Source organism: Pleurodeles waltl, chromosome 7, assembly GCF_031143425.1.
Source record: "Pleurodeles waltl isolate 20211129_DDA chromosome 7, aPleWal1.hap1.20221129, whole genome shotgun sequence".
NCBI classification, from domain to species: Eukaryota; Metazoa; Chordata; class Amphibia; order Caudata; family Salamandridae; genus Pleurodeles; species Pleurodeles waltl.
In genome coordinates, this window is record NC_090446.1 from 1,058,506,758 (window position 1) to 1,058,521,226 (window position 14,469).

The 14,469-nt window shown below is 45.2% G+C and overlaps 1 protein-coding gene across 3 annotated transcripts in view; it reads right to left on the minus strand.

The window, feature by feature from the left end:
* The window catches only part of RNF135 (ring finger protein 135), a 131,711-nt gene that overhangs the window by 76,688 nt on the left and 40,554 nt on the right, over positions 1–14,469 (minus strand). For all 3 annotated transcript variants that reach the window (XM_069199976.1, XM_069199975.1, XM_069199973.1), the window contains exon 3: positions 8,175–8,405. In XM_069199976.1, the coding sequence (XP_069056077.1) occupies positions 8,175–8,405 (231 nt within the window). The remainder of the gene's footprint in view (positions 1–8,174; positions 8,406–14,469) is intronic.

Below are 14,469 nucleotides of genomic sequence, written 5' to 3' on the forward strand. Positions count from 1 at the left end.
TGGGAACACAATACAAGTGGCAAAGAACTCCAGCATTTAGATGCTAAAACCAAAATGAGTGGCACTCTAGCAAGACACAGCGCATCTTGGGGACAGTCAGAAGGAGGACTGGGGAAGAACAAAGGTGTTTGTCAGTCCGTACACACTGAAGGCTTGTTAGCTAAAGAAAGGACTGATTCCATAAATGACTTTGTGGAAAGAAATAGGGCCTAATTTGAATCTTGGCTGAGGGGATATCCCATCCGCTGTATTATGATCCCATTATATCCTATGAAGATCGTAATAAGGCAGGCGGGATATCCGTCACGTCTGTGACAGAATATTCCATCTGCCGAGATCTAAATCAGACCCAAAGACTTTTAAACACAAGTGCTTCATCACAGAGAGCCATTGGAGTAGCATCAGATGACCAAAAACAGAGGTTTGATAATGATAACCAAGCAGCAACCTGGCAGCAAGAGATCTGGATTATCTGCAATAAAGTGGTGAGGTACAATTGAAGGCCTAAATGCAGTGTGTTGCAATTGTCAAGGAGGGAGCCAGTCACTGTGAGGACCACTGCATAGCACCAGGAAATGGAAGGAAAGTTAGAGTGTCAGCATTCTGAAATATCAAACACTTACAGATAATTCCTTGTTAATCTGTGGCGCCAAGGAGAGAGAGTGGTCAAACAGAAAGCACTGATATCACCACTGGAGAAGGGCCAAGATCAGATGACCACCATTCATCTGACACGATGGTAGAAGAAGTGTCAGGGCAAATACTTCTGTCTAGTTGTTTTTCAGTTTTACAGAGCTGTTCATCCTGGGAGTAACCTCAGATAAACAAATGCATACATGAGGTTGAATGGCATATGATTAGCCATCAAATCTTAAAATACTCTGTCATCAGCATAGGTCAAGCATTTCATAGAAGCCAACTGATAAACAAAGACTAAACAAGGTGGAACTCAAAGATGATACTTGATGAACTCTGCAGGATCTAAACTGAAAAGCACATTGAAGAAGTGGAAGCCTCACTTCCTGAGAAGGGTCCAACAGTCAGTCAGTCAGTCAGTCAGTCAAATAACTTTATTCGGCAATTGCCATAAAAGTACAAACCAAGACACATTTACCGATCTATAAATAGTATAAAATAAAACTTAAAACCATTGCTGAAAACACCACATGAGCATCCAATCTGAAACCCCTTGACATACATAGATAAATATACTAGACATGATTAAAAATCACAAAGTCAGAAAAGTACAAATATTAGCTTTAAAATGATATACTATACGTACATACATTTTTTAAAAAGGAGTAGGCCTTTTCCTAATACTTAAAGAAGCTGTGACAAAGTCTAATACATGATGACAAATTTGAATATCAGGCAATCTCTGAAGATATAGTAGGGCTTCCTTATAATGAATGGGTCTAAGAAGGCGTAATGTGGGTAAAATAAAGGCCCCTCTAGGAGCAGCGTATAAAGGGCAAAAAAGAAAAAAGTGCAAAGTGCTCTGAGTTGATTTGGAGTCACAGGGACAAAGTGGTAAGTCCTTTTTCCAGAAACATGGTTCGGGGAAAGCTACCTTAAAATGAATTAGATTAAGTCTAAAAAGTGTTAAAAAGGAAATTATTCTAGAACTTGAAAACCAAGTCAAACAGGGTTCAAGGCATGGAACAGTCACAATCCGAGAGTAGGAATCAAAAGATTTCCATTTCAGGGAACTATAAAATCTCTGCTCTGATATGTGCTTGGAGTAAGTAGACTTCAAAACAGACCTAGAGTTTGTGGTTAACAAATGAGGATCATCAAACATGTATCTAAGCCCTAGGTTCTCAAAAGAGTTTTGCAGAAACATAAGCCAGGGAATCCTATTTGAATTTTCCAATTGTAGACAATCAGAGATACAGTCTTGGACCAAACTTGCCGTAGGGTTTGACCAACATCTGATCCAGAGCAGTAGGGGGGCCATAAAGACCCTGTCCTCCAAAAAGCACTGACCAAGTTCTTCATGGCAGATTATATTTGCGGTGCATTTTGGAACCAACAATAATCTGCGCAGGAATTTATTTTCAACACTCTGAAGAGACGGTATTTTATTATAGCCCCAGACGCCTGCCCCATAAAGGACTGATGCAGTGCATTTGGAATTATAAAGAGTTTTCGACTGTGCAGGGGGTCTGTTACCTAATTTATTTGAAAAGCGAAAAATTGCTTCGTTGTTCCTTATCAACTGTTGGAGCTTAAAATTAATGTGTGTCTTCCAGGACAAGGAAGAACTCATGTACATGCCTAGATAACAAAATTCTTTGACCTTAATAAGAGTGTGCCCTCCCATAGTAAATTGTTTAGACTTTGTATTGCGTGGGCCACAAGTCATAACGAAAGTCTTGGGGTAATTTACTTTCAGATCAAGGTTCAACATAAAATCATAAAATACATCCGGTAGTCCCTGTAAACCGTTTGCAGTACGAGCAATTAAAACTGCATCGTCAGCATATAATAAAACTGGAAGTTGTCTCTGGCCCATCTTCGGTATGTCCTTTGCATGTTTTAACAGTGAATCATAGAGCCCATTAATGTAAATCAGAAAAAGAAAAGGGGCTAAGATACAGCCCTGCCTTACACCCCTAGTTGACGGGATGGAGGAGGTTCTCTGCCCATGTGAGCCGGCCTGAACAGAAATCGTTAGGTCTGTGTGTAGGCGTTTAATAAGCTCCAATAGAGGCGGATCGCAGCCTAAGGCTTCCAAAATTAGCCATAACTTTGACCTATTAACCATATCAAAAGCACTGGTTAGATCAATGAAAGCCATGTGAATAGACTCTTTTTTGACTGTCACGTATTTGCTGAGTATCAGCTGCAAGTTTAAGACTTGCTCAACTGTGCCTACACCAGGTCTGAAACCAAATTGAATAGGGGATAAAATCTGGGCCTCGGACACCCAATCTTCTAAACAGGACAGGATCACGCTACCTAAAATCTTTGCCGTCGAATCGATAAGAGAAATTGGTCTGTAACAAGAAGGATCTTGTCTATTTCCTTTTTTGAAGATAGGAACAATAATAGCCGATTTCCATGAGAGGGGCACGTTACTATTTACCACACTATTCAACACATTTGTAACTAACGGACCCCAAAGATCAATTTCTGATTTAAAAAGATCAGCGGGAACCCCATCGGGGCCAGGAGCTTTTCCCTGCCTTGATCTATCAATGGCATTTTTGACCTCATAGAGGTCAAAAATAATGTTTGGGGCCTTAGTTTTGGAGTCTAAAATAAAAGGTGCAGAAGGATTTACATGCGAATTCTCATAAGTTCCTGAACAGAAGACTTTCCTAAAATGAGTTAACCAGACGTCCTCAGCAATAAGACAGTCATTGGCCAAAGAGTGGTTACCAGAAAAGTAAGAGTGATTTATCACTTTCCAGAATTTAGAAGTATCCTTCTGCTCAGATGCAGCCAAAAGTTCGCCCCAGGCCCTAGACCTAATTTCTGATTTCCATTTGTCAATGGCAGCCTTATAATCGGCTCTGGCTATTTTAACTAATTGACGGGAGAGAGGAACTGCTTTAAGTGCATCTTTGAGTTTTTTGTGGGCAGATGAGCACGCAGAATCGAACCATCTGTGGGCCACCGGCCCCTTCGCGGGCCTGTCCGCCGCCAGGGCGCGTGAGATGTCAGTGCTTAAAGATTCAAGTTCACGCACTATGCGGTCAGAATCTAACTGCTGGGACAGACACATATGAATCGAGTCAGACCTACTTCTTACAATTTCCTGGTTAAAATTTTTTTGATCTATTTTGTCCCATTTTATACGTATGCCACAATTTGGATTATAAACAGTTGCAGCGCTCAAGCTTTTAATCTTGGGTGCCTGGAAATTTTTTTGGTCCAATATAATGCTAAGGGGGTTATGATCGCTCGCACAATGAGGCGTAATCTTAAATTCTTGAATTACATAAAAATCAGAGGAGCTGATAAGTATGAAGTCGATAATGCTCCCCCTCAAATTCCCCGTAAAGGTTGGTGTATTACAGGCGTCGGGGCCAATTTCTCGGTGACATGAACCAGATCAAATTTACAAGTAAAAAGGTTTAAGGCATCTCCTTCAGATGTATGGTTAAAATGAATTACTGACTCTCTGCCCTCGGCAGGAAAGGCACACAGGTCCATGTGTTCTTTGCTGCACAGATGAGTATTGAAATCGCCCACCCAGATAATAATTAGATCACTATTCTGCAAAACATGTGAAGAATCTATGAGGTCCGTTACCTCTTCCAGATGACCCATAATGAGGCCCTGAGGGATGTTATTGTAAAAAATTTAAATTAGGATATCCTTTAGGCCACTAATGGAGACCAAGACAACCATAAAATAAAGGGAAGACCAGATTAAAGACACATTTAAAAGCGGAAGATGTACGGAGACAAGAACTAAAAGGCCGCCACTAGCTCTCCCCATTTGGGAGGTTAGTGCTGGCTGACACAGAGAGGTGAAACCGTTCAGAAGGAACGTATCTTTGGACCAGGTCTCCTGTAGACAAATTATATCGTAGGAGGAAATAAAGCTCTTCCAGTCCGAATTGTCAGATTTGGATCGCAGCCCTGCTATGTTCCAGCTAAGCAGAGTTAATGGTCTAGACACAGGACATGACATTAGAACTTTAGTATTTATAGGAACTTTCAGATCCAATTCAGGCTTTCCTGTGTCCCAGGTACATTCAACGTCGACGTTCCCAGCCTTCGGTCTCTCCATGTTAGAAGAACAGGGGTGGATCACCGATAGTCAATCGTTCTCGTCAAGGTGACTAAGAGTCGAGAACCGGTTGCTAGAGGGTACAGTAACCTGTAAATGAAGCCTTTCTGGGTCTGGTCTGTAAATACTTGAATTAGTGACAGTGCGATTTGGTAGGAGCACAGGGTCGTAAAAATGACACAGGGGATGTATTTGAATCCTGTTAGTTGACATATTACAGTGGCCCAAATTGGTCAAAAAAAGGTCTACTGAACGAGGATTAGCAAAATTTAAAACAACATAGTCTCCCTCCTCCAATACCTTGGAATATCCTACCCTCCTCACTCTTCGGGCCATGAGAATCTTATCATTATGAAAACAATTAGGTTTGAAATTGGAGTTCAACCAGTGACCAGCTTTTCTAATTAGGGAGTGGGTATCTTCTTGTTTGGAGCACTCCAGAGGAGGAACATTTGAGAGAACCAGAACGTACGGATTGCAGGCAGGTGGTAAATGTAAAAAGTCTGCATGGTTAGTAAGTTTATTTGGACCTTTGTCATGTGTCCTAGAGGAATAAACTTCCCTTGTCGGCCCTAATACAGGGTTGTCAGCATGAGTTCCTTGACCAGAGACGGCTTGTGGATCAAGCGAAGAATTACTTACACCTTGGGGTACCAAAGTAGAGGGAGGAGTGGGTTGATGGGCTGGTTCAGGGCTATGATGTATTCCCGTACATAAAGGACCTGGTTTTAAAAAACTAGATAAAAACCTGGTCACGTCATTACAAAAGCAATCAAGCTTCCTAGCGATCAGAGTGGTAATTTTTGCCTCTAGAGTTGCGCAAAAGGATTTGAGTGTCTGGTCAATAAAACTAGAACAATCTTCAGGAGCATCCTTACTCAGAGGGCATTCGGGAAAGGAGACCAGGGAGATTGGGGGTTGGTCACTTTGGGCCGGGAAGGTAGGTAGTTTCTTTTTGGAGCCCAGGGCCTTTTTTGTGTTTTTGGGCTTTTTCCCGGCTCTCCTCTTCTTCAAAGGAGGAGAATCGGCCTGAGAGCAAGAGCTTTCAAGAGGAGGAGTAGCTAAAAGGGGAGAAGAATTGATTCGGTCGGTAGTGGGGAGTATATCGACGCCCAACTGACTGGCATTCAGAGGCGAAATCAGTGATAGAGGACCAGTTCTTGGAAAGGTGGAAATGTGAACGATAGGTTCCAAGGGGGGGTGTTGAACAGTACTTTGAACAGCCCCAATCCTTTCTTCTACATGTTCAAGTTCAGATTCAATGGCCCCCATCACAGAAGATAAATAACTAGTAATGGAGGACTGAAGGGAGCTGGACCCGGCTTCCCCCTTCTGAACATTAGTCTTTCTTTTCCCCATATTTAATAACAGACTCACACAGTATCTGGCACAGCACCCAGATGGAATTACCACAGGCGGAAGGAGTAGACGTTAGGGGGGGCCCAGCCCGGCCTCTTCCGGTTGATGACGGGCGAAGGACGGGCCTGCGCGCGTCCCGCGCAGTGGGAGCGCGAGAGTAATTTAAAGGGCTCCTGCCCTTCAATCAAAGTCCCGGCAAGGTCCCGGCAGCAACGCGCTTCCCGCGACGGCGGGAGCGCGAAAGTAATTTAAAGGGCTCCTGCCCTTCAATCAAGGTCCCGGCAAGGTCCCAGCAGCAACGCGCTTCCTGCGACGGCGGGAGCGCGAGAGTAATTTAAAGGGCTCCTGCCCTTCAATCAAAGTCCCGGCAAGGTCCGGCAGCAACGCGCTTCCCCCGACGGCGGGAGCGCGAGAGTAATTTAAAGGGCTCCTGCCCTTCAATCAAAGTCCCGGCAAGGTCCCGGCAGCAACGCGCTTCCCGCGACGGCGGGAGCGCGAGAGTAATTTAAAGGGCTCCTGCCCTTCAATCAAAGTCCCGGCAAGGTCCCGGCAGCAACGCGCTTCCAACAGTCATTTGAGAGCACTGGACCTGATGCCTAACTCAGAAAGAAGACTGACAAGAGATGAAAGTTATGCAGTGTCACAAACTAGAGGTTTCTTGCAAAATATCAAAATCAATAGTTATTTTAAGCTGCTCAAAGATGGAGAACGAATCAACCAACAAAGCAACCACAGTGCAATGCATAGTACAAAACCCAGTTTGACAGGGATCCTGAATGCTGTTAGGAATAATAAATGCCTACAGCTGAATGTTGTTATCTTTTTCTGCTTCAAATGAAATATGCAGATTGCACACACATGCAGCAATAAAGAAGAGTATGCCTTAAAAAAATAGAAATGCAGTTTGCCTATACCTTTGATGTGGGAAGGAATCAACACTAATAAGTAATTTTTGACAGAGTTTGAAAAAACAATTAAAAGGAAACCTTTTAAAGTGGCCCATAAATAAACACTGGAAACCATCATTAAAAAATTTGATTTAAAGTTTGGCGGATGGCGCAGAGTTTGTTGGGATGGTGAAGGAAATTACCTCTGCCATCTCACAGGTACGGCACCCACCAAAGTTAGAGATGACCACCAGCCCTGCGGTCATCCCTGTACATTCAAAGTAATTTCAATGTAATAAAATGTTTGTGTATGCCTCCCCCACCCGTTGGTTTGGACCTCTGTATGCCAAACTATTGATTTTTTTTTTTGTTCAACTACAAACTACCAAGGTGGGAGTTTGTTTTTGAAAAAAAAAAAAAGCCTAATGACTTCCACACCTTCCACCCTAAGCAGTGAGGTCGGTGTAATGTCCTTCCTCCGACAGCCCCTAGTCTATTGGGTGAATGGAGGAAATATTCAAACAGGGGTCAGCTGACAGAATTCTTATTGTTTCTAAATGAGGCTGGCAGACCAAGGATTTGGCGGGCAGGATATTCCACCACGTTTGTGATGGAGCACCCTGTCTGCAAAACCCTACATTTGGCCCAAAATGTTGATACAACAGAATTCACAAAAAAAGATTCCCACAAAATATTGTACTAGAGTTGAGTTTCTAAAATGTTGTTGTCAAACTAGTGACTACCACAATACTTTGAAGGTAAGTACATATAGATAATTATAGATTTACTATTCTTAACTCCACATATATGGCCCCTAATGATATTTATAGTTGAAAGGACTGTAGATGTGGAGTGAAGAATAGTAAACCTGTACTTGCTTACATATACTTATCCTCATGATTAAGTCCATACTTTGGCCAGACAATATTTTTCTCCTCGATATTCTGACACACAACCATCCCACATTATGGAACTCATCAGCAGTGGCGGAAAGAAACTATTTTAAGTTTTAGAAATCATAGAGAGCCTATCTTGGTGCTGCATCAGAAAGCTGCTTACAATCGCAGTTTTTCACTTGGTGTGATTTCAGAGTTCAATATACCCCTTTACATATACTTTCACTCAAGGTAAAATAGTTCTCCGAGCAAATAAATGCATTAAAGACAGCAGTTAAATTAGATTTACCTTCAGTAGCCCGAGCCAGTTTTCTTCAGCCGCCTGTTCCAAACAGGTTTTGATTTTCTGCTGCTTTGCCAATTCAACAGTAAGTATGGTTACACTGTCAATTATTTTCTGTTGTGCTAATTGTTCTTCATAATCAATCCTCTGCAGCATGGCTTTCTCTTGCTCTTCAATGTACTTTATCATTGCCCTGAAGTCACTACTCAACATGCTTTTTATTTCAGAGACATACTTCTGTAAGAGAATATTAAATTGAAGAATAAGTTGCCTTGGCCGGTCTTGGTGATACAGGACAGGTTTAAGCTTTGGCATAAGCTGGGAATAATAAACTCGGCTTTTACATGACATTATTGAATATACTCACATCAGATTCTCAGTAGGTATTACTTGCACTTTAAAGTTTCTGTACTTGAATGCTAGACATAGCTAGATTTGAAAGATTGAACAATTAAAGCAAACTTTGACAAGGCTGCAATTTGTCTGTGTTGCTGAGTTGATTGGCAAGGGTGGAAACACAAGGAGGGGTAGGTAAATGATTGATTTAATGATCAGACTAGTGATTACACTGAGAGATGAATGGGCGAGTGATTAAAGGCATAAGGGACAGATGATTGGTTGGGTGTGTGTATGGATAAATGAGTGAGTGCTTAGGGGCTTGGCTAGTCAAGATGACCGCTCAGACGTTCCCTTACAGAGCTACAGCCCCCGCTTTAAAAAACCTCCATAATCTTGTTTCCCCGCAACCATCCGGGCTGAAGCTGCATACCGCTTCATAGCTGAATACACCTCCTGATTTGGGGGCCAGATGATCGGAAGGTGCTAGTTACAGCCTGCTGGGTGTGATGGCATTGCTCCGACAGCCGGGTGCTCAGGGGCACGGTGGCCTATATGAAAGAAAACGGTGAACCCAGGAGAGTGGCTTACCCCCATGGCAGGCAACGGACTGCAGTGGCGGTGCTGCCAGCCCCCTAAGAGGAGAGAGTTGAGCCCCGAAAAGGCAGAGGGCAGACGGTGGTCTGTCAGGCTGCCTGTCCGCGGCTGGGAAAAGCTTTGGGGGAGCAAACTAGTCCACCCCAACAGGATTGGGCCAGAGTGGGGCCGCAGCTGTTGAGCAGCATGTTCGGGCTGCCAGACCAGACACCAAAGGAGTGACCCAACAATGGTGCTGTTGGGAGAGGTGCAGCCTACCCCAACGAGATCGGAGTCTGAGTGGGCTGCAGGTGAGGAGCCATCACCTGGAGATGTGTGGCCCGGGGGCAGAAGATCGCTCCTGCGGCAGTGATCCTTGTAGAGATACTGGCAGCGTGCAGCGAGCTATTGGAGGACCTCAGACCTAAGACTGGCCAGGCGGCTTGTGATGGCCTAGAGGCATCCCGGCTGTGGCAGGCCTTCTGCAGAGAAGTTGCCAGGCTTGGCATGCCTGGGGCGCTAGTAGGCCGCATCATGACAGGCCACCAACAAGTGGTGTCCGGGCCTTGAAGGGGGCATTGCTGGCCTGCAGGAGTAGGTTCGGAGTGGTTCATGCTCGACTGGAGCAGAAAGCTCAGAGCCAGTGTTGATTGGTCTCAGGGAGAGGCAATGCCTAGGTGGTGGAAACTACATATCAAACAACAGCGCTTCCAGTGTGGAGAGACAGTAACACTGCACAACAGGTGTGATTACTGCCTCCGCAGCGAGAAGACAGACCAGGTCTTGGTAGGTTTACTTGGAGGGTGACAGGTGCGAGGTGCCTCTGGGGGTATATAGTTGCGGCCTGCTCGTCCTGGAGGTGGAGTGGCCTGGCGCAGCTCCTTCCTGAGATGGCCGGTGGACTGAAGAGGGCATAATGTTGGTATTCAAACTCTCTGTGATCCTGCGAGGGAGCCCCTATGACTGGGTGTGCTGAATCTGGAGAAACACCTCAGTTGGTCAGGCCGAAGTGGCTTGGAGAGTGTGTATACCACTATGGACTGGTGGCAGAGGCAAGGTGGCTACTGATGTGGGTTGGTGGTCTTTAGGTTATGGACCTGCTGTATGCCCAGACTGAAGCTACAGCACTGTGCCTTGGACTGAGGCGCTAGACCAGAGTGACAGGATACGGGAGGACTCCTGGCAGTTTGTGGGCCAGATCGGGCACTGTAAGGTGTTGCTCATCGGCTCATCTTTCATCCTTACATGATGGGTAAGGACAGGCCTCAGCAGCAACAGCAGGGTAATACTATTACGCAGTACACTACACCCCATCAGGCCACCCATAGGCTCACTCATTCAGAGCACCGGTCTACTCCGGAGTCCTCACAGGAATGGCAGAAGGAACACTATCATGCCGCTCTTTTAGAAGGAATACAGGAGTAAAGAGTGGCCTTGGAGGGGCAGATTATAGTGTCAACCACAGAGGTTAATCTGCTGAGAGCTGATCTCCGCAAAGTAACTGATAAAGTCAAGACCACTGAGACCAACATTACTACGCTATAGACTGAAGTGAAGCAGCTCAAAAAACAGGTCGCTCAGTTGCAGATAGTCTTAAGCACCCTGGAGCTGTTGAGGGTTTTCTGGAGCACTGGATGAGGACTGTGTTATGCGCTAACGACTTGTCTAATTTTTTCGGCATTGAAAGAGCTCTTAGTGCACTGGTGCTGGCCCCACCACTGGGCACCCCCCCAAGAGGGTTTATTGCTCAGATCTTGAACTACAGGGATGCAATCCTGAGAGTGGCACGGGAGGCTCCCATCTCACAGTTTGAAAATTGCAACACAGCCATATATCCTGATTATACTCAGAAGGTGCAGGTTTTTCCTTGAGGTTAAAACAGAACTATGTAGTTTGAACCTCAGGTATATGCTTTTATACCCAGCCAAACTCCGTTTTATTGCCTCTGGAAGTTTATTTCTTTGAACGCTTGGAGAATGTTTGGTCGTGGCTAGACATGTCAAATGTTCTCAGTGTTCGCATGTTAAGTGATGCAGATCCCTTTCATACGTGGGAGAAGTTGGACCGTGAAAGCGCCGTTGCCAGTGGGACAGCTATAGGTCCCCAACGGGCGGTCCTGGCCACATAATGGTCCGCGAGGATGGTTTGATGGCTGCTACTGAACTTGATGCTTTGAAGATACCTGAGACTCTGGTGAGTTTGGCTGTGCAGGAGGACAGGACACTGGAGGGACAGATCCAAGACAGTGAAGTTGTACAGGATACAATTCCACCCTGAGTAGATGAATTGAACATTGATTTCCTTTCCTCTTTGTGTCTGGGGTGTTAGAAAACTGTCTGGCTGCGGGGGCCTTGTTTGATTCAGGGGTGTTGTAGGATACAGTTGTCCTTGACTGGAGGAGGCCCTGAAGTGTGTCCGCGTGGTTGAGATACGTTTGGGGTGTAAGGGTGGCATACTTTCTGCCCTTGTTACTCTCCCCCCCTCACTTTGGAGTGGGCATTATCCAAAGGGGGTGTGTGGGGGGGTGCAGAAGTCTGGGCTTCCAGTCCTCTGGTTGGAATAGGATGCTTGAGGTACGCTTGGCATGAGTGTTGGCAGGATGCTGAAATGTGATTTTTGGTGTGGGGTTTGTTGCTGTTGTAAGTTGGGGTAGCGATACTAAACATCTGAATGCATCGATCATTATGGAACTGTGCACACTGTTTGTTCGTACGTGCATGTTCAGGGTGGGGTTCTGTTGGGCCTGGGTCCTGTTAGGGGCTCTGTGTTGGAGCTCTTTCCATTATTTCACGGGGATGTTAGAATTTGTCCAGTAGGTGTTATTTTGCAATGTGTGCTGTAGGATGTGGATGTGTTAGGATCTTATAAAAAATGTTACTGGGAGCACTCCTTTCATAAGAGCCGCCAAGTTGATATTGCATGTTTGCAGCAGACTCATCTATCCATTAGTGAGGTGGCCAAAATAGGGCAGAAATGGCGGGGTCAGATGTACAGTGCAAATTATTCCACTTTTTCTTGTGGGCTGCTTATATGGATGGCACCTGGGGTTCCCATCGCACTGACGTATATGGAGGCAGATGTGGACGAGAGATACATGTGGATTCAGGGCAGGCTTGCAGGGGAGGAGTTGAACCTGATCAATAATATGGACCCAATGTTGACGACAAGGCCTTCTAATCGAAGGTGCGTGATATAATCGTGCCAGTGCTTGAAACTTGAGTACTGTGAGTGGGGGACTTTAACTGCGTTACGAATGGGGTACTGGAGAGGCACCCCCAAGACACTGCACTAAACCTAGATGACAGCAGTCCTCAGTGAGGCCATGTACACTTGTGTCTCTGTGATGTTTGGCGAGCTAGACACCCCCTGTCCAAGAATTATACTTGTTGCTCACCGACATATGTAACTTATGGTCGGCTTGACTGCATTCTTATGTCATCTTTGCTTGGCCCTGATGTTATAGAGGTGTTGCATGTGTTACGGTTTACTTTAAATTTACATGGGGTGGGGTTAGGCAGACACTGGGAATGTGGAGGCTGTCCTCTGAGGTCCTGCACTTGTACCCATCCACTTTACCAACCTTGACATACTTCACACATCACCATTGTCCAATCTCACCACATTTTTCATGACCAACTTGATTTTGAATTTACCCAGGTAATTAGATTCACCCTTTCTGACAAAACAAGGCCTCTTGGCCAATTACTTCTCATCAACACCACATAGCCTAACCTTGGTACAATTCTTCTCTTCATACCTCATTTTATATTTGTCTTGTTACGCATTCTTCAACAACTTGCCCTCACATTTTAGGACATCAATATCCACTTTTGCACTCGTTTCAACCACCCCACACATCTTATCATCCATACAGGCTGGGTTCAGCTTTGTATTTGTGCACATCTTGATCTGCTTACTCCCATCTTTAGGTGCTAACACAATGCGGGAAAACAGATCAGGATGTGTGTTGACCTCAGATGTTTAAACAAATATATTTGGATAGATTGCATGTCTCTTCACAGCATCAGTGAGGCTTTGACCATGTTTGAGGTGCCAACAATTTCTGTGTCATGGGCCTCTCCTCAGCATAGCATCAGGTCAAATAAATGTTGAGTCCTGACATCTGACTTCTTTTGTTACACTGTTGGAGACATAACGATCTGTTAGGATGCCTTTTGGATTGGCACTCACAGCGGCATGTTTCCAGAGGTTAATGAAGAAAGTTTTGGAGGGAGTAGCAGAAATACTGTTTTTCTAAGATGATGTCCTGATTTATGGGAAGAACTTGAAGGCTGTGTGCTTATGCATGTGTTGCCAAGACTGGCAGTGGCTGGACTAACACTTAAGAAGGAAAAATGCAAATGCCGAGTGGGAACTGTGTCCTACTTGGGTCACATTATTTCTTCAGGAGGAATCAAATCCAAACTGGAATTAGTTTACTCAATCCCTAAAGCGCTAGAACCACATAATAAGGTTCAAGTGAGGTCTTTCCTCAAATTACTCCAAGGGTATACCCTATTGCTAATGTAAGGTCCAACCAATGTGAATGTTATTGAAGAAATCCACAAAGTTTGTGCAGTGGCGGTTGGCGGGAGGTGCGGGGTGGCGCGCCTGGCCGGGAACGGGGGGGATTAGGGGGTCTGCTGTCTGGTGGGAACAAAAATTAAAATAAAAAATATATATACTTACCTTGCTCGCCGCCGCACCGCTCCATCCGCTTCTCCTCAGCAGGCACAGGCTCCCAGCCTGCCCTGCGCCCAATCCTGACTCTGCTCAGAGCAGACTGGGAGCCTGTGCATGCTCTCTACAGCCCAGCAACTGTGTTGCTTGGCTGTTGAGAGCCTACTGCACATGTGTGTTTGGCTGGACTGCGACGGCTGGCAAACCTACATACGCAGTGAAGAGGAGTGCTGTGCACTCCCTCTCACAGGCTGTCACCACTGTGGCCCGGCCTCTTTACAAGAAAACAATAATAAACTCAGTTTATTATTGTTTTCTGGTAAAGGTTTTGCAGCTGCCGCTGCTGGCAAGAGGCCACACTCCTCTGCCCTAATGGAGGAGCCACCCCTGAGTTTGAGTGGTCTGATGAATGTAAACAGGCTTTTGGAGAGATCAAGCGTTGCATTGGAAAATCCCATCCTCGTCACCAGTGTTATGATTGTACAATAATGAAGGATGACAATTCAGATATAGTTGATAGAAGTTTATTAGGTTGTGCAGACACCAACGTTGAGCAGCTCCCAGCACCTCAAGGCCCTTGCTTCAGCTGTCGTATTGGAACTCAGAAAGCACTCCAAGACAACAGGTTCTAGCATGGAATGATAAATATGTAATATGCGCTGGAACAGATGACACATACAGTTCTAATACTCCAAAACACATCCGTTCC